This window comes from Corvus cornix, chromosome 1A (genome assembly GCF_000738735.6).
Source record: "Corvus cornix cornix isolate S_Up_H32 chromosome 1A, ASM73873v5, whole genome shotgun sequence".
Taxonomy (NCBI): Eukaryota; Metazoa; Chordata; class Aves; order Passeriformes; family Corvidae; genus Corvus; species Corvus cornix.
Window position 1 is genome coordinate 56,417,491 of NC_047057.1, and position 18,133 is coordinate 56,435,623.

Below are 18,133 nucleotides of genomic sequence, written 5' to 3' on the forward strand. Positions count from 1 at the left end.
TCTAAAGAATTATACAGGTGTAGTTGAATCTTTATACAACTTCATCCCACAGGATAAAGGAAGGCAGACCAATATGGAAAAATGATTTATTTTTATGGTGTTAATAGTGATGAAAATATTGATCATAATACTGGTTAGACTACAGGACGCTAATCAGAATTAGATGCTATGCAGTTCAGATAGTTAACTATAATTACAGTGACAATTTTAAAGCTGGCAAAATAATTAAATACAGATTGATGTTGCTCACTCATACCATGTCTTTGGGCATATCTCTTTAACTCAGCTTCAAGAAATAACCTTGAAGGTGTCTCCATTCAAAGGAGGAATCTCCACCCACAATTCTAGAAGGGAGTATGTTAAGAGTGTTGGAAGCATAAAACAGTGAAGAAAATAGCAAGGCTCAGTATGAGGTGGAGCCCACACATCAGAGCATCAGTGATCAGAGCAGACATGGGAACCTGATGGAGGTTTGTGTTGCCATGGCATCGGGGAGGAATGTAAAGTGGGAAAGGAGCAGTGCAGTCCCAATACCAGGAAATGTTTTGTACAATTGCTGCCAGGTATACCTCCTACCAAGAAATACTGCATACAACACAACCACAAAGAACAGAAAATTTGACCACCCACAGCACTTTGGACAATAATGGCTGATAAGGTATGAAAGGACCCTGATTTTGTGTTTAGCTGGGGGATGACAATTTGAAATGAAAATTTTAGGGACTCATCTTCCTCGCCTTCTGCAGAAAGGGCACCTTTTGGTAAGACTTGTGTCCTCGGCTATGCTGAGTGTTTTGACGTGATTACCACTGTATTGTTAGGGCTGCTCTGCAGTTTATGCAGATACCACTGGCAATCCAAAAGAGCCATGTATGTTGCATTTAATAAACCACAGTATTTGTGAATCTGACTCGTTCTTTTGAATGCAACTGGACTTACAGTTAATAGACTGTTGGAACACCTAGTGCCAGGCCCTTAGTTATGTTTTCGTAACAGGTTCCTGCTGTTAAAAATTGGGACTGGGCTTTTATAGTGATTGACTTGTCAGTCAGATGTTCCTGGCCAGCTGTTTCCACTCAGTAGCCTTAAGCTCAGCAGTGTCAGGTAAATTACCAGTATTATCACTTCTTGTTTGCTTTATCAGGAGCTTTGTTACATCCTCACCTGTGCCCATTTCTGCCAAGAAACATTGTTCTTCACCTCCTCAGAGTGTTTAACTTTGGGATTATTGGATGAGGCTGGTCTCAGCATTGTTCTACACCAAGTAGAAGCAGCATGATCCCCCTTCTCCATCCATCACTGCTAACTTTTACAGTCAGGGTATTGTTTGAGCTGCTTTACCCCCACGGAGGCAGCGTGTCCTGCTCCAGTAGCCCTGGTCAGATGCCAGGAGCCATTGGACTTGTGAGCTGACTGGCTGGGGCTGTGAAAAGGGGAACTGGGTGCAAGTGAACACTCAATGTTTTTTCAGTTCTCTGAAAATTTGATGAATTTTGGGGCTTGCAGGATCACAGGGTGTTAACAGCATGGGTCACTGGAGGTAGGGGAGGTGCTTCTCAGAGTCCCTAAAGTAGGGGGAGTTTGATTCAGAAGTACCAGGAAATTGTACCATCCCTGGAGCATTATGGAGGGTCTGGTCTGTGAGTGGTTCTGTCTGTGGAAGTAAAAAAGCTAATGCCTTGTAGGCCTTGGTAGGCCTTTCTGGTTAGAAATATCTGCAGTGTTGCCTAATGGCCTCACTGAGTAAGAGTGGCTGAATTACTGGAGTGAAATACTTGTAAAAGGATGTACTGTCTGGAGCTTACCTTACGTAACCTGTATGTTACCATTCTTTCTGGTAACTTACTGCATCTTGCTTATCTGACATGTAGTCCTGTGAAAAACAAGGCATGTAACCCAGAGGTATATAAATATAAACTCTATCACTGCCCCAGCTGGGCAAGGTTCAACTCAGCAGAAGCTGTTATTTGGCTGCTCTTGGTGGTGCACAGCTCTGCAGCTACATGCAGTGATAAACTGCTGCTGTGCAGACCTGACTAGAGTTGTGTAAGAGCAACTCCACAGTGGAGGTTAGAACCTCCCAAAAACTGCAGCTCAACAGGCTGGCAGGCTCTTGGGGAAGTCACACTTGACTGACCTTGAGAAGGGCTGAAGGGGCTCCTGTAACTCGTGGACTGCTGCAGAGGGTGAGAGAAGTGGTCCCGTCCATTGTGATCAACTGCAGGCAGAATTTTGACTGCCCATGAGGACACACGGATGATGATACCATTGATGATGGCATGCATCTCTAGATGGGAAGTCTCTGTAAGGTGTGCTCTCCATGGCACCTGAGAAGGATTATCAGGTTCTGTCTGGGATGCTGATTTTATGTCTGATAAGTCTGGGTAACCAAGGGCTGGGGGGTTTCCAGTTAAAGAAGTGGTGGGAGGGGCACTAGGGCCCTTGCTAATGCTCTGGTGGGAAAAGGTGCAACATGGAGGCTTGTTGGCAAAAGCCAGTAAAACACGTGTTGGGACTCTGTGGGCTGCCTGGTTGGAATACCCGGGGCTAAACAGGCTTTCAAAGTTCCTTTGGTCAGGACTCTTTAGCACAGGCCTAGGGGGGGGTTTTAACTACCTTGACACAAGGGGTTTAGTGGTAACTATGTCTGCATCCTGACAGAGTAGGCAGGATGACAGAATGAGCATAGCACTGGCTTTACAAATAGCTGGGGCTGTGTGGTGCTGGGCACTGTGCCTGCTGATGTTAATGGGCTCTGAGTGGGCCAGGACTCTTTCGCTAGTGGGTGCTGCTGGGCCGCAGATGGATGACAAACTCACAGGATTTCATCTGGCTCACAGAGGCTACATCTATAGAATGATTGATAACCAGCCTACCTGTGCTTAATCCCAAATTTGTGGGACTGCCCCATGAAATAGCCAGGGGACCTTGGTCATCTCAAGGCCTTTATCTTTGAGTATATGCTAGTGATAACTGAAATATAGCCTGTGTTTTCCGATGGAGTTTGTAGTTAGATTCCAGACCCTACAGGAGGGCCCAGGCTTCTGATTCTGAAATTCAAGGGCTATCTGCCTGTCATGTGACATGTTTGCAATTCAGGTTAAATAGCACACAGTAATAGATTAGTGAGAGTGATCACCTGATTTGGCTAGGGTTTATGCCTGTGAAAAAGCACACAGAGACACAGTCATGATGCCTCCATTGACGTAATACTCAGTTTAATAGTTCAGTCTGATTCATAAGCCCAGTTGGGCTTCAAGGAGGGAGGAATATGACATATGATTGTCTGAAATTGAACTGGACCAAGTATTTCTGTCCTGATCGTCTTGATGAATTTTTGTTTCAGAAACTCACTTTCAGTCAGCTTCCAGCCACCTGTCAAGCTTTTCCTGGGCAGATACTGCCATTGCAGGGACCCTGTGGCCCTCTGATTTCTCCACAGTCACCTCAAGGCTTCTAACATAGACAGTGGCAAGAGTCGTAGAGTTGTGTCTATTCCAGCCTAAGTGTCCAGACACTTGTTCAGACAATTCAGACACTTGTTTGTAGGGAGATAACTTGGGCTTCACCTTCATTCAGATAGTGGTCAGCATTTCTAAGACCATGAGCTAACACAAATAGGCAGGGTAACTTTCCCTTCACTCTTTTGTCTTTCTGACTTTTTCTATTCAAAGAAGGGAACAAGTAGTCTCCTCCATAAGAGCATCTGGCACCCACAGGCAGAGCAAGGCCCCAAAACAATCAGTTCAGGCACCTGCTGCAAGGCTCAGGCCAGTCGTGATGCCATGTACTGCATCCCTCCTTTGACACCGGAATGGAGGGACTTGATGCAGCCTGGGAGAGTTAGATTTGGAATATAGTAACAAACACCAGACCAACAGCTTTAGGGATAAACAGTTTATCTTAAAACAACAGATGACTGACTCTAGGGGGTAGTACTGTATGGTTTCTCTTACAGTAATGATTTACCAAAATATGGGTGTGGATCTAATATCGACACCCAACTGAGACAGACAAAGACTCTCTAACAGTTTAGAGTTAGAAAGTGTATGTTTATTCCAGCACTGGGCAGCTGTGTGGAATGGCTCCCTAATACGCAGTGCAAAGTTACAAGCCAATACAGAGTCTATTTATCTACTAAAGTTATGAATATCCAAAATACAGAGGTATATTTATAACATTGATACCTCCCATTCTCCGCTTCATATGGTAATTAGCTTCAATGTCATTAAGCATGTGTGGTATGTTCTCTGAATTGGGTCGGTGGTCTTTTCATTTGGGGAGTGGTCTTGGATGAAGTAAACCCTATCTTCCTTGTTTTGACCTTTCTACTTGTTTGGTTTTTGACAATACAAATTACTCCTTGGGGACGTCCAGTTCCCCTCTCTTCGTGACTTCTGAATAGGTTCCCAGATGGAAAAATTAGTAATTGTCTTCATTTCTTTAGATCTATTTATCAGTGTTTCTGTTTCTCATTATAAGCACAGCTAAGCAAATATAAGAATGACAAGTAATCATTTACTTACAGCTTAAGAGCATATTTCAAGTCCGGCTCTTACTAACTCTTAACTAATCCCAGCCTGGCTTACCTGTCTATCTATTTTAACTAATTTCCACAAAACTAATCTTTAGCTAAAGTCTTAATGTTTCTTTTAAAATCTATGTTTCAGTAATTCCTGTAACACACAAATCACGGCTTATAAGAATTTCAGGGTACATCCATTACAATCTCCACACCTGGTCCTTTTGGGCCAGGTTATAGGGTTTAACATTGCAATGAACCCCCTCCCTTTGTCTCCAGCCTGGCTGCAACAAGGGGTTCCTAATTTTTTTTGGTCTTGATGGTGACAATAATTGGATTTTACTCTTGGTGAAGTTGTGTGCTGCATGGAGTCAAAGTTCCTGCTCTAGCAAGGATTTTGCAGTTACTAGTGGTTGGCATCTTAGTCTTGTTTGCCTCTTTTACAGTTATGTTCCCAGAAAATGTAAATGTCTTATGTTTCCTCAGCATTTGTCTAATTCAAGAATGTGATTGTTTTATCCCTAATCATTTTTCAGGAAATACCCAGTGTACCATTAGCAGCCTGAAAGGTTCACCGTGGATGCAAAAGCCTGTTTTCTTCTCTAAGATTCCTGCATCACTGTAAGTATTGCCTTAACACTGCTGTTGATGCTTTTTACGAATTTCATGTGCAACTTTGTTTTCCTGTTTTCTTTTGTTATTGGTGTTTTATGAGAGCAGAGAAGGTAAAAGAGTGAAGAAAGAGTTGTCTTTGAATCTTGAAAATAACACCCAGAAAATTGTAACACTGGGTCTCTTATTTTTTATAGGCTAGATATGAGAGATACTTCTGATTCTCAAATTTGAAATCAAGAGTCTTAAAATCTAAAAGAGCCCACGAAGGAAAGTCAGGAGCCTTGGGTGATCTGGGAGAAATGGCACGAAACATTTTCTTGAGAAACTGTCTAACACCCTGCACAAAGCAAGGTGTTTCTTCTGTCCTGTCTGAGTTTGACCATACTGAGAGGAGCTTGTCGAGATGCAGACAAGCATTCATTCTTATGGGTTGGCATGGGGGTTTTTGTGCTTTTTGTGCATTTTTGAAGTCTGAAATAGTGTTTGGCTTTGAAGGCATTGTCTCTGACAGCTTTACAGAGTAACATGCTCACCCAGTTGGGTTTGCTGGTAATCCATGTGCATTCTGGAATATAACACATGAAGACTTAGAGATATGTGACTTCGTCACCTCCTGAAGGTGTACGTACTGCAGTAGCAGAAGTGTTGCTGTCATCTCTGTGCTTCATGCCTTCTCCCAGCTGAGTAAGTTAATGCTACCTACAGAATTAGGTAGCAGCTCACTAGAGGCACAGTCATATTTCTCAAAATTAAACTAGTGGGCCACATTATTATGAGAGATTTTTACTAAACACAAAGTATTTTTTCATTTCTTCTGTTGTAGTTGAAGGTATAGTTGAAATTGAGTCTTACTGTCTGAAAACCCTGGCCTGTATTTTATTCTTTAGGTGTTTCTTATGTTCATCTCTTAATTATTGTTTATTGTGTCATGTTATACACATACCTTGGGAGTTTTTTCCATTGTTTTTGGATGAAGAAGGTAAATGTAGCAATCTATTGTTAAATTAAAAGGTTGAATGATAATAGCATTAGCAGAATAATGTGAAGATTTTGTTAGTCATTAGATAGTCAATAGAATTGTTAGTTGCTTCTCTTTTTATACTTTAACTGTGTTCTGGGAAACAATTTATGCAACTTGACATTGACAGCATTCATGTCCATTAGGGTTGTGCTAATGGGGTTGCTCTCCTACCTAGCAATTATAGTTCAACAGTTCTGTTCATGATGCATTTTAAATCACTTCTTAGTAAGCGACATAGGTCTTGGTCAAAAGGTTGTAATTTTTGTAAAATTTTTTTTTTTTAGCATTTTGGTTTTGCCTGAAGAAAAAGAAAACAAGAAAATATGGACTGGAATGTAAGGCCAGTCCAGAATGCTGATGCAAATACAAATATGCAAAACAAAGGAGCATGTTTCACTCAGTTACTTTCTAATGGACATGCCTTTCCTCAGACAAATGCCAGCTCCTCTAAAAATGCATGCACTTATGCTGAAAGCAACCAAATCGTGTATGTGCCAACTGTCAATGTTGCCTTCCCTGCTGTAAATGGTGAAGGATTCAAAACTTCAGATCAAACCTCACCGGGAGCATCTGTAACCGGTAATAATTTTTTTATGTCAAAGTACTCAGTTACACAACATTCACAGATGTACGTGACAGCTCCGAAACCTCCCATTCAGAATTCACCTTTGCGGGCACAGATGACTCCGACTTCTTGGCCAGTCTCTAATCCCTACAGTTATCCCTGTAGAAATTTACCTCCCCTGTCCTCTCAAATGAATGCAGGGAACAACGTAAGGAACGTCCTTGGGGAGCCTCAGTATGGCACTACCAACACTTACACTGTGCAGCCAGAAATGCTGCAGCATAATTCTGTGAGACTTGCCTCACTACATCAAGGTGGCATTCATCCCCAGAATAATTCTCTTCCTCTTGGTACTTCCGGGCAACATGTCCAACCCCAAATATTTAATTCCAATACTCAGTGTAAAGTTTTGTACTCAGTGAATCAAAATACTGGAACAAATGTACAGCTGCCACAATTTCAACCAAGTCAGATGGGATCAGAAGCTCCTAGAGGATGTTCTGCACCATCTTTGTTGCCTGCCAACTGTGTTTCAAGACCCGCAGCACAATCTTCAATGGGTGTACCACAGGAAGTGCAAAATGTACCTAATGGATACATTGGCCAGCAGAGGTGCCCACAGGATGCAAAAAATGCTCCTGGGTTTAACAGTATCCAGCAACACTGTCAGAAGCAGCAATCTGGAGAAGTCAGTCAGTCAATCAGGAATGTCTGTAATCCAAGTGGAAATGTGACAGCAAATAGGTCTTTTAATGAAAGCTCTGTGCCATCCCCTGGCATTCCCAAAGAACTGCTTGATGTTGTGAAAGAAATAGAAGCTCTTTCTTCAAAGCCACTGAGTGATCCTGCTTCAGTTCCAGAGAGCCAGACTAGTAGTTTGATGAATGGGCCTGGTAATGCTCAGATTTCTTCATCAGCAGCAACACGTGGAGTAGCAATTACAAAGGAGAGACTGGCTTGGGAAGCTGAAAAGCTGAAATGTCTTAAAAAGAGGGTTGTTCTGCTTGAAAGGGTTCATAATTATAAAAAGAAAATCTATCGTGACAAAAATGCTCTCCCTCCTCCTTATCCATGTCCTCCTGCTAATTGTCTTCCATGTGTGCCCAAACAAAATGTACCATCTTCCCCATCTGAAGCAGTGAGGACAGAGAGGCCTGTGCTCAAGGTTTCACTTGAAGAAAGAAGGGACAAAAATCCAGCCAGTGCTGATAACAGAAGATTGGAGGTGACTCAAAGTAACCCTCCGGTGGAGCAGGGCAGCCTTTCATCAAGCTTCACTCCTGTTCCCTCTCAGAGCAAAGTCCCAGCTCAATTTAATAATCCTGAGAGCACCTTGGAACAAAGGGATGTGTATGCCTTGGCCTCTTCTCAAGGAACTGTGACTTCCTCGAACAATGCTTCATGTTTTACTCAAGCAGGGAGCTCTGTCAAGACTGCATCAAAGAGTGTGCAAATTGGCCCCGAGAACTCATCATTTCTTCAGTTTGTATTGAGCAGCACAAATGTATTGAAAGAGAAGACAGCTGGTGCCACTGCTGATAAAATACTGACGAGTCTCCTGTGCAGTGAAAAACCACTGCTCGATACATCTCTCTCAGGTGGAAGCTTGCTAAAAGACACTAGTGAGAAGAACGTAGAAAGTTTGAAAGGTGGGCAGGCATCTGTGGCTCACACAAACTCTCCTGCATCAGAAACAACAGCATCTGTTGATGCTAAATTCCAGAGTGAGGTAGCTCAGAAAAAAACTCCATTTACTGAAAATAGATCCTGTAACCAGAGCAATTGTAGTTGCTCTGTGGAAGAGCTGGCTGCATGCCTGCGCTTGTGGGGGAAGTATCCATCAGAATCTGTAAGTGTGCAAAATAAACAGTCAAATGAAAGCCCCACAGCAAATCAGATTTCACCCTCCAGCCAAAGCACGAAGAAGAGAGGGGAAAAAAATGTTCTGGCTAGCATGGATGAGGCAGTTTTGCCTGTAACAACTACCTCTGTGGCACAAAAACTCGATACATTGAGTTCCAATTTGATAAAAAATTTTGAACCCCAAGTTGCAGTTGTCTCTCCTTTAGTACTTTGTGAACAGAGAACACTAGGTGAGCAGGCAGGCAAGATTCCAACACCTGAAGGTAAAACCTATCCAGTGATTGACCCAGGGAGCATGTGTAGTTTGCAAGAAGAAGGGAAAAATGGTTTAAGTTTGGCAAATACTGCCAAAGGAACAATAGAAAATGCTTGGTCATCACCCAGTGATTATGTTCTGGAACAAAACGTGGACTCAGATTTGCAACAGATCAAATTAGATGATGAAAACCACAGGAAAGTTAGTCAGTCTGCACAAGATGCCAGAAAAAATCTGCATATTAGATTACAAAACAAGACTTCTCTTCCTGAATCAGACATAAATTTTTGTAGTCAAAACTCTCAAGAAGGTAAAAGACACCATGAAGACAAGCAAGCTGTGTTAGAGGCAGGAGATACATCCACAGCTGTGCTGGAAAATGAGATGTTTTGTATTTCTAGTGTATGCTCTCTTGTTGAAGGTGATAAATTTTATAATCCACAAATAGCAGGCATCTTCAGGTCAGTCTATGAGACGCATGCATCAGAAGGAAATGCATCTGGTGCAAGGCAAAAGGAACAACATCTGGACTTGCATAAAACTGAGCTGAGCAATAACACTCCCCAAAGAGAGAGCTTGCTGCTAAAGATGTTGGAAGAATCATCAAGTAATTTGGAGAAGGAAAGTGGCAATCCTCTTAAAGCAGTTTCTACCTCTCTGAACTCTGAACAAAACCTGTCATTCAAGGCATCTTTCAAGCATCCTGAAAATGACTTAGAAAGTCTTGCTAATATAAACCAGAAGTTAGCTCAAAATTCACTAGATTCCTCTATTAGCTTAAGTGCTAAAACAAATGCATCTGCTGTTCCAGGAGACCACAGTAAACAAAATTCCATGCCCAATAAAAATAGCACAGAGAAGGAGGTGAACTTTTTTGGAACAGAACCTAGTAAATATCTAAAAGATCAGCTGTTTGATCTAGTGAAAGAGTTTCCATATGGCATTGAAGGTGCTGATATGCTAAAAAAAGAAGCAGCACAAAATCGTTCTGTGGCTGAAGGGATGGAGAATCAATCTCAAAAAGAGGTTAGAATTTGTGACAAGAATACTCATTTGAAGGATCCAGTAAATCAGATTAAAATTGCAGTGTTAAGCTGTGATCAGGTTGAAGAACCGTCTCCTGGACACAACCAGTGTTCCTCTAGTGACAGCAAGAAAGCAGCGAGTCAACAATCAGAAAAGGCTTCAGCTAACAAGGACAACTTTGAAGACAGTGTCCAGCCTAGTCAGAATCTATGTGAGAAGGAAAAAGACCCACAAGAAACTTCTAACCCCAGTGAAAAAAGTGAAGATGGCTCTTCAATGGGTTGTGTATCTGTAGCATGTGAAACACCACATAGTCCCTCTCAATTAGAAACATCTGGTTCAGAGAAAAATGATTGTCAGCTTTCAAAAGCTGAAAGTACTGGCTCTGCAGAGAGAGAAGACAACAACAGTCAGTCTGATGCCTTGAAAAACTGTGCAGTGGGAAGCCTGACAATTTCTGAAAAAATCCCAGACAGTATTAGCAAAAATAAAGATATTTGCAATTACACTTCTGCAGTGAACGAAAAATCTAGGCTGAAGGTAGATAATGAATACAAACTGCCTACAACACAGCAGGAAAATACTGGGCCACTTAATTCCTTTGAAAACCAGGATGTTGATAAATACGAAAGCAGCAGTTGGAAGGAAAACCGGCAAATTGACAAAGGAACCCAATTGTCATATAAAGAATTTCATTGTGACAAAAAAGAGCACCAGACAGCATCATCAGAGTTACCAGAGAAAACTGATCATACACATGCAGACAACATGGCAAAGTTGTCCGGAAAGAAGGAGAGAGTTTTCAAAACTGAGCCGCTTTCAAACGATATAACCACACCAGGTTTGGCCACGGACATTAACCAGTTGGTGAAGTCAGACACTGTTGAAATTAAGCACTCTGAAGTCAGTCAAGGACAAAAAGTTAAAACTTGTGAAGAGAACTCAGCTGAAAGACAAAACAGTAAGAAACAAAAGGAGGTGCTTGGGCAAGATGTAGGAATTAGTATCAAAGAGCAAGTGAAATTACCAGCAGAAAGAAAACATAAAAAATTGAGTAGTTACCAAACTGATGCTGTAAACTTCTCAGATAGTAGCGCTGTAGACTTCAAATCAAGAAACATAAAATATTCTCAGCATAAATCTGTGAAAGCTCATCCTTTGCAGGACCAGCCATATAAACGGAAGATGAAGGAAAATATGGTTGGGAAGAGAGAACTTAAGAAAGTAAAGCTAGAAGAGGAAAGACTGAAACACTCTGAAGCAAAGAGTTCTAAGCAGCTTGCACATAATTGCATGCTAAATGCTGACAAAGCTAAAAAACGGAATGGAGAAAACGGTTGGAAACCAAGGAGTTCCTTAGCAGATTGCTCTGTGCTTAAACTGCAGAGGAAAAGGGCTCGATCTTCTAGCATGTCTAAAAACTACTTTTCTAACAAAGAAAGACGTCTCGATGGTCAAAACAAAGACAAGTGCTCTGACAAAATGTTTCCTGATAAAAATCTTCTATACCTAAACAGAAGAAATAACAGACTAAAGCTGCATCTTCAAAAGGAACCCAAAAAACACTACCTGAACAGAGTGGCATTTAAACGTACAGCACAGGAGCGCATCTCTCTGACAAAATTAGAGACATCACCTGTCAGACCTGTCTGGCATAGAACCACCAAAGTGCCACAAAACAGCAACTCTAAAAGAGATGTGTCTGTCTCAACAGTTGAGAAATCATGCAAAAGGGAAAAACTTGAGTTCAAGCTGTGTCCAGAGATACTGTTCGGAAATGCAGCCCCTGGCGAAGAAAGCTTAGCTGCAAAGAATTCTCCAGAAAGAGATAAAGTCGTTGTAACAGGTATGATGCTATCTTGGTTATTCATTTGTAAGTAAAAAGTCTGTATTCATTTTTAAATTCATGTTGCACAAAACTACAGACAGTGAAAACCTGGGACTGTAGAGGCTAAAGGCTGAGATATCCTAACTTGTTCTCTGGCAGACCACAGATGTGTGTTAAGCTGAAAAAGAACATGGGACTTTTCCTTCAGTTTTCTCTAAGTCTTAGAAAATGAAATTATAGTACTCTAGAGCATGGCAGTTTCGAATAACTTTGGGGAGAAGGCTTCCTAAAGTACTTGTAGAAGATAGCTTGGCTTGGTTGTAGAAAGTAGATTCCCTTGGCATAGTTACCAAAGGTGATCTGATCTTTAATCGCTGTTCACCTGGTTGTGCTTAAGTCTGGCTGGGCAGAGGAGGGAGTGATCTTTTGTGACATTGAGGAAGACAAGGCTTAGGCCAGATGTATCCTGCACACAGTCCCCATAACCTTTGCCATCTTTGCTTTAAGCATCCCTTTTTCCTTCTCTTCTTCCCTACCCCATTTTTCAACATTTTACATGGTGCATTCTGAAGCATATTTATATCAAATGTTGAATTTGATTTTTAAATAAACCCAAATCTTAAGCTGTATATATCAGCCCTTGGAGTAATTTTCATACCCAAAGGAAATTTCCTTTTGCATGTGCTAGTATATGTGTTAGAATTTAATGCTGAATAGAGGCCAAAACTTGCGATAGAGGAACTCAGAAACATTTTTTAAATTTTCTTTTTAGGTGTCAAGAGTAAAAAAGAAGATTGGTTAAAATGTGAACCAGTGAAGCAAAAGAAACAGGAAGAGATCTCTACAGGTGAAGTGACTTCTGAGTGTCCCATTTGAAATACAAGTTAAATCCTCTTTGCTTGGTTTTAAATGTTCCTTTACAGTAGTAAACCTTAATAAAGCATTTTAAATTATTATTTACTAGTTCTGCTGTGATTAAATGGATACCGTAGAATAGACATACAAGTCTCAAAGATTTGTGGAGCTTTTTATTGCTTTATGAATATGTTGTTGGAAATGTTGAAATTTTCCTGTGCTGTTAACTTGGATGTAGCACTGGTAACAGCATTTAAATACAGTTTTAAATTGTATATGAAGACTCTTTCGCACTTTTGAATGTAGGAAGTGATGTAACAGAATCTAGTGAAAGGCTTTAAAAACAGAAAGTGATTTTTAAAAAAAATCTGTCTTTCACAGTACATTGCTGCTGTCCACACATAACACATGTGCTCACAAGTTCCAGGACCTGTGTGTCCCAGTAATCTGGACAACATTATTTGTATGACACCCAGAGGAAAAGTGGGGCCACTATTACATCTTCCTTGTTTCTCTTGATTAGCAATTTGCTTTTTGGATGGTCTTTTATACCCTTTAGGAGTCAAGTGTTACAACAGTGGCAACTTTCATCTCAGGATCTTGTTTGTTCCATCCTTTGTAAATCTTGGGTGAGGTTGCTCTGAGCTGTCCTTGTTTCTTTGCTTTAAGTACCTTTCTAGCTTTAGTCTTGTTTTTCTACTGGTCTGACAGGAAACAAAATGCATGCTGTAGCTTTGTTGCCATCTGCTGCTTAACTTTCGAGCAGAGGGTTTGCATGTTCATACCTGTGCTGTGGTATTGCAAGTAACATATTTCGCAACCTTTGCATCTTCTGTTGCTGTCGCCTGTGTCCTTAGGCTTTGGTGTCTGCCATCTTTTTAGCCCTTCCTCTTGCTTCTCCTCTTACTTTCACAGAGGCACGTTTTCTGTCACATCTTTCTTAATACTCTCCAGAAATCTCTCTTGCGAAGGCACGCAAATAGCCATTGTGTGTGTAAAGATGCACTGGAGATTGTTTTAAATCTGAGGTGCCTGGTGCTTTAGGAAGGAAGTTTGTAGCATCCTTTTTGACACTGGAAGCTCTTAAGTACCACATGCATAAGGAGTAGAGTCCTTTGAGACTCTTGCTTTAACGTGCTTGTCTATCTTGCAGCTGAGGACAGTATTCCCCTTGATACAGCTATACAGATCCTGGATGGAGATGGAGAGACTCTTCACGTTCCTGTCAAAGACTCAAAAGAGATGTTTCAGACCTACAGGAAAATGTATCTGGAAAAAAAGATGCAAAAGTCTTGATAGCACTCCTGTATCAAAGGTCTTACTATCACTGAGGAAAAAAAATGCCAACACTAAAGTTTTTTTTCTGTTTACTTCATATTGCTGAATAATTGTAAAAACCCACAGTTTTCTGGTGGGTGTTGAAAATTTCCCTCCCCATTTTCCTCATATTTGTGAATAATGAACGTCTTATTCTGTATTTATTGTGCAAATATGCTTTGGTGCTGTAAATGCTGTTTTAAGTGTATTGTTTCTTTCGGCATATTTGATTTTATTTTTTTTTTTTAAGATAGAGGAACTCATTGAATCTTGACCAAAAAATAACAGACTCATTTAAAGTGTCATAGCCTGTTTTCTTTCCTGATTCTTGATAACTTCTACTTGTTATACGTTCCATTGCTGGCAGTGGAAAAATATTTCTGCTGCAAAGGGATTGCAGTGGATTCCCAAGCATTACACCTTTATTTCCCTGTTACGATAGTCTGCTTGTTTTGCTCCTAAAAAGGCTTTCTGTTTCCGTAGAAACTTAATTTTGTAAACTGGGAATAGAAATACAAACCCCTCAAGTCAAGCATACAGATCAGGGGCATTAATGAAGTATTTATGCTGCTGCCCAGTTTTGTTACGTTTCTTTTTGTGGAGCTTGTATGGACTGAATTCCGAGTTCTTAGTTTGAGCACCGTGCTGCAAACCGTTAGTTTACTGAAGAATTCTCTTGTTTTTCTTTCCCTCTGCTTTCTTTGCACTTGAAAGAAAAGTGCTGTTGTTGAAGTGCAGGGAGTTCGAATTCTCTCGTCTGGATTATGTTGCTCAGTTTAACTAGACTGTAATTAATTTCTTCGTTTATAAAGTGTTAGATTATGTTTGATTACACATTCACTGTGGCGTAACAGTTGTATTTGTCGTTGGGTATCTTTTGTTTAAGTGCCTTTTCACTGTTACTCAAAATTTTAAATCAAATCGTATTTTTACAGAGATTTGGTACTTGATTCTTTCTATCTTATTAAACCTTTATGCTGAAAGAAAAACCTGTAGATACTTCACTGAATGATTTTTATACTTAAAATAAACTTTTGAGGACTATACCTTGTCTTTTTTTTTTTTTTTTTTTTTTTTTGTTGTTCTAAAAGTATGAAGTTGTATTTATGGCACTTAGTTAAATAGGCTTTGAAGATATTCCTGTAGATGAAATGCAGCTTTAAAATGAGTGATGGATCTTCCTTGTTAAAAGTAAGTAGATGTGAATTGTTTGTTTTTCCTCTCTGGATGCCAAACTATTAGTCTGTGGGGAACGTTGTCGCTGGAGGATTTTGTAATAATGTCGTCAACTCTGAGAAGGTTTTTCATTTTCTTGGCAGTTTAGTTACCTGTATTACACCGCTTGCATTAAGGAGGGTTTATTGTTGCCTTAAGTGTACCCAGTGCAAACAACACAGAGTTCCTGTCAGGAATTTAGTCTGGGTTTTGTTCTGCACAATGATACATGAAGCTGACATAAATGCTTGAGTGAATTCTTTTCAATAGGAAATTATTCCATCCATTGACCCATGTTGTTTATGTTCTAAATATTTGGAGAAGTCTTCTCACTGACCTTGAGCATCCAATAAGTGAGAATGCCAGTTTTGAGTCCCACTGGACACAGCTGTGTCTTCTTCCTCTCTTATACCAAGAAGTGAATCTTGGCTCTGTGACAGTGTTTACATGGTGACTTGTGCCTACACTGATTTGGTATGGCTGAGATCTTTGGGATAGGATGGCCATGTGCCTTCTGCTTGGTTCTTGTGTTGGTTGGTTGTTGTACAGTCAAGAGAGCCACGGATGAGGTTCCAGGTAAGTGTCAAGAAGAAATACATATATATAATTTGCCACCCATTTTCAAAGACAAGAAGGTGACCCACGAAACTACTGGTCAGCCAGTCTGACCACTTTGGGAATTGTATAGAAGAAGCCTCCTTGTAGCCATGACTACCAAAGTACAGTAAGGAGAAAAAATTGGAACAGTCAGATTGGATTTGCAAAGTAAGATTTGTAAATCACACCTGCTCACTCTGATGGCCTTCTGTGATGAGATGAGAGATTCTGTGGACAAGTGGACTGTACAAAATATTTAACAAGACTCTTGATATGGTTCCTCAGAGTATTCTTGTAGCCTGTTCACCTTAGAGAGAGGTGGTTTGGAGAAGTGACCCATTGCTGTAGGTGGAAAATGAGCTGACCAGCTGGGTTTTGGACAGATACCTTTTGTGATCAGTGGTACAAAGTCCAGCTGGCGTCTGATCACTGCTGCACCCTTCAGCAATTGATACCTGAGCTGTAATTATTCACCGTCTTCATTAATTAATTGGAGAATGGGATATAATGAACTTTTGCAGGTTTGCATGGAGGAATGCAGGTCCTCAGAAACTCAAGGGTAACTTAGTGAAGGAGTTGTGAGGAGAGGGACAGTGTGTGTCTCCCAGGAACATTTGCTTCTTCTTGCTTGCTCCAACAGGTAAAAGTAGGGATACTCACAAGAGCTGGTTCCTAATGGTGTGATGAGGCTGTGGCCTGTCCAGCATGTCCCTGTCTTTGGCTTCAGGCAGCAATGCCTGTGTAAAAACAGATCTGCCCCAGAGCCTGATAAGGACCCCCTGCCCTAACCATCCAGTGATGTGATGCTCAAGAAGGTCAGTAGGGTGGAAGGCTGTGTAACAGTGGCCATTGACTTCACATAATTGTCATGACATGTTGTAAATCACACCCGTTGGTTTGCCATGTGTTGCAATCTGGTTTAGACCCAGAAAAGCAAAGCAAGCCAAGTCTCTGAGCATAAACCGGAAAGAACTTAGAAGGTTCAAAATATCCCCAGAAATGCGATTAAAACCAAATGAGGTTAGATGTTGTTGCCAAAAAAATGGATGTATTTTATTTAATAGTAAAAGAGGCAAAGAGAAGGAAAGAGAAAAGAAAGAAATAGAAAAAGAAATGTGCGTGGGGGTTGGGGGGACAGGGAGAGGTGACAGGTTAGGTGGAAGCAGATCACCCATCTGAGGGTCCCAATGACGTGTCCTTGCTCCCCTCCATCTGCTCTGCTGGCGGTGAGGGTCCCCTGTCGCTCCCGTGGCCACGCTGCTACACCCTGCCACCCCACACCCTGCCACCCCACACCCTGCCACACCACATGCCCAAGAGTGCAGAATTCCATGGATTAATACACCCTGTGGTCCAGGTGGGAACGCCCACGTGCCTCTCTTGCAGGGGCCAGCTTGACACACTGTCCCTTGCAACACTGAGGGTCTGTTGCATCATCTCTGGTGCAGGGTCTGGGGACCTTTTGAGGGGGGCCCCTGTGATGGGCCATGTCACCCCTTCTGCTGTGGATAAGCTTCCTCCCTCCTGGTGAGCACCCCTCAGCTGGGCACAGTTGGAGGATGGGCAGTCACTGCACTTCTGACCAGAGGCTTTTCCAAGATACCCAAAGCCTCTCCTCCCTCCACCCCTTGGTTCGAGGGTCTGTGTGAGCCTGGCAGCTGATAGCCCTGGGGCTGTGGTCCTCATCTTAGAGGTGTTAAGCCTGTGCTCAGTGAATGTCCCCAGCCCTGAGTTGTTACTTTATCTTACCTTCATCATCGAGCAGTGTCAGGCCTCAGTCAGGGCCCCATTCAGGGTGTGGGAGTCTTCTCTTCAGCTTTTGTAATACAGTTTTAAAAGTGCTTTAAGCAAATGTTTAAGTCATAAAGTATAATATTTCAGTCTCTGACACCATGTGTCCAGTCATGCAGTGATCTGGTCCTTGTAAACCAAGAATAGAGCCAGGCACCAGGCAAAAACAAACAAACCACTGAGGAGAACATGCATTAGCAAGTACTAGGCTTGGAAGCAAGTTACCACCACATTTGAACATATGAACATACCACACATATGAACTTTCCTTCCCAGGTTTTCTTAATAATTCTTTTTCCTATTGCTGAGTTGATGAGGCATTAACATGAGTGCTAGAAAGGTGTGTGCTCTGTTTTCCAATCAAGAGTGATTTTCTTGGTGGCAGACAGGTGAGCTCTAATCTGCAAATCGGTCTTTTTTCTAGAAACCTGATCCTTCAAGCTTAATCCTCCTTTAAACCTGGCCTTAGTGGCTACACTTGCCTCCCTGTCTCAGTCCTTATCTCTCTGCCATTCTAGACCTAAATATTTCGCCCTACCTTTTGAAAACCTTGCCTTTTTCCTCACTTTTTTTCCCCCTGCGGCTTCTTGTTTAATGTGTGGGGTTGCCATTGCCACCTTCTTTTTAAAAATATTTTTCTCATCTTCCTGAGCTCTGACTTG

The 18,133-nt window shown here is 41.5% G+C and overlaps 1 protein-coding gene across 4 annotated transcripts in view; it reads left to right on the forward strand.

Annotated features, from left to right (window-relative positions):
* RESF1 (retroelement silencing factor 1) overlaps window positions 1-14,914 on the forward strand; it is a 28,188-nt gene extending 13,274 nt beyond the window's left edge. For all 4 annotated transcript variants that reach the window (XM_019292589.3, XM_010410415.4, XM_010410417.4 and 1 more), the window contains 4 exons: window positions 5,059-5,143; window positions 6,443-11,714; window positions 12,469-12,543; window positions 13,705-14,914. In XM_019292589.3, coding sequence (XP_019148134.3) covers window positions 6,482-11,714; window positions 12,469-12,543; window positions 13,705-13,847 — 5,451 coding nt within the window. In that variant the 5' untranslated portion in view covers window positions 5,059-5,143; window positions 6,443-6,481 and the 3' untranslated portion in view covers window positions 13,848-14,914. The remainder of the gene's footprint in view (window positions 1-5,058; window positions 5,144-6,442; window positions 11,715-12,468; window positions 12,544-13,704) is intronic.
* Window positions 14,915-18,133: the final 3,219 nt, after the last annotated feature.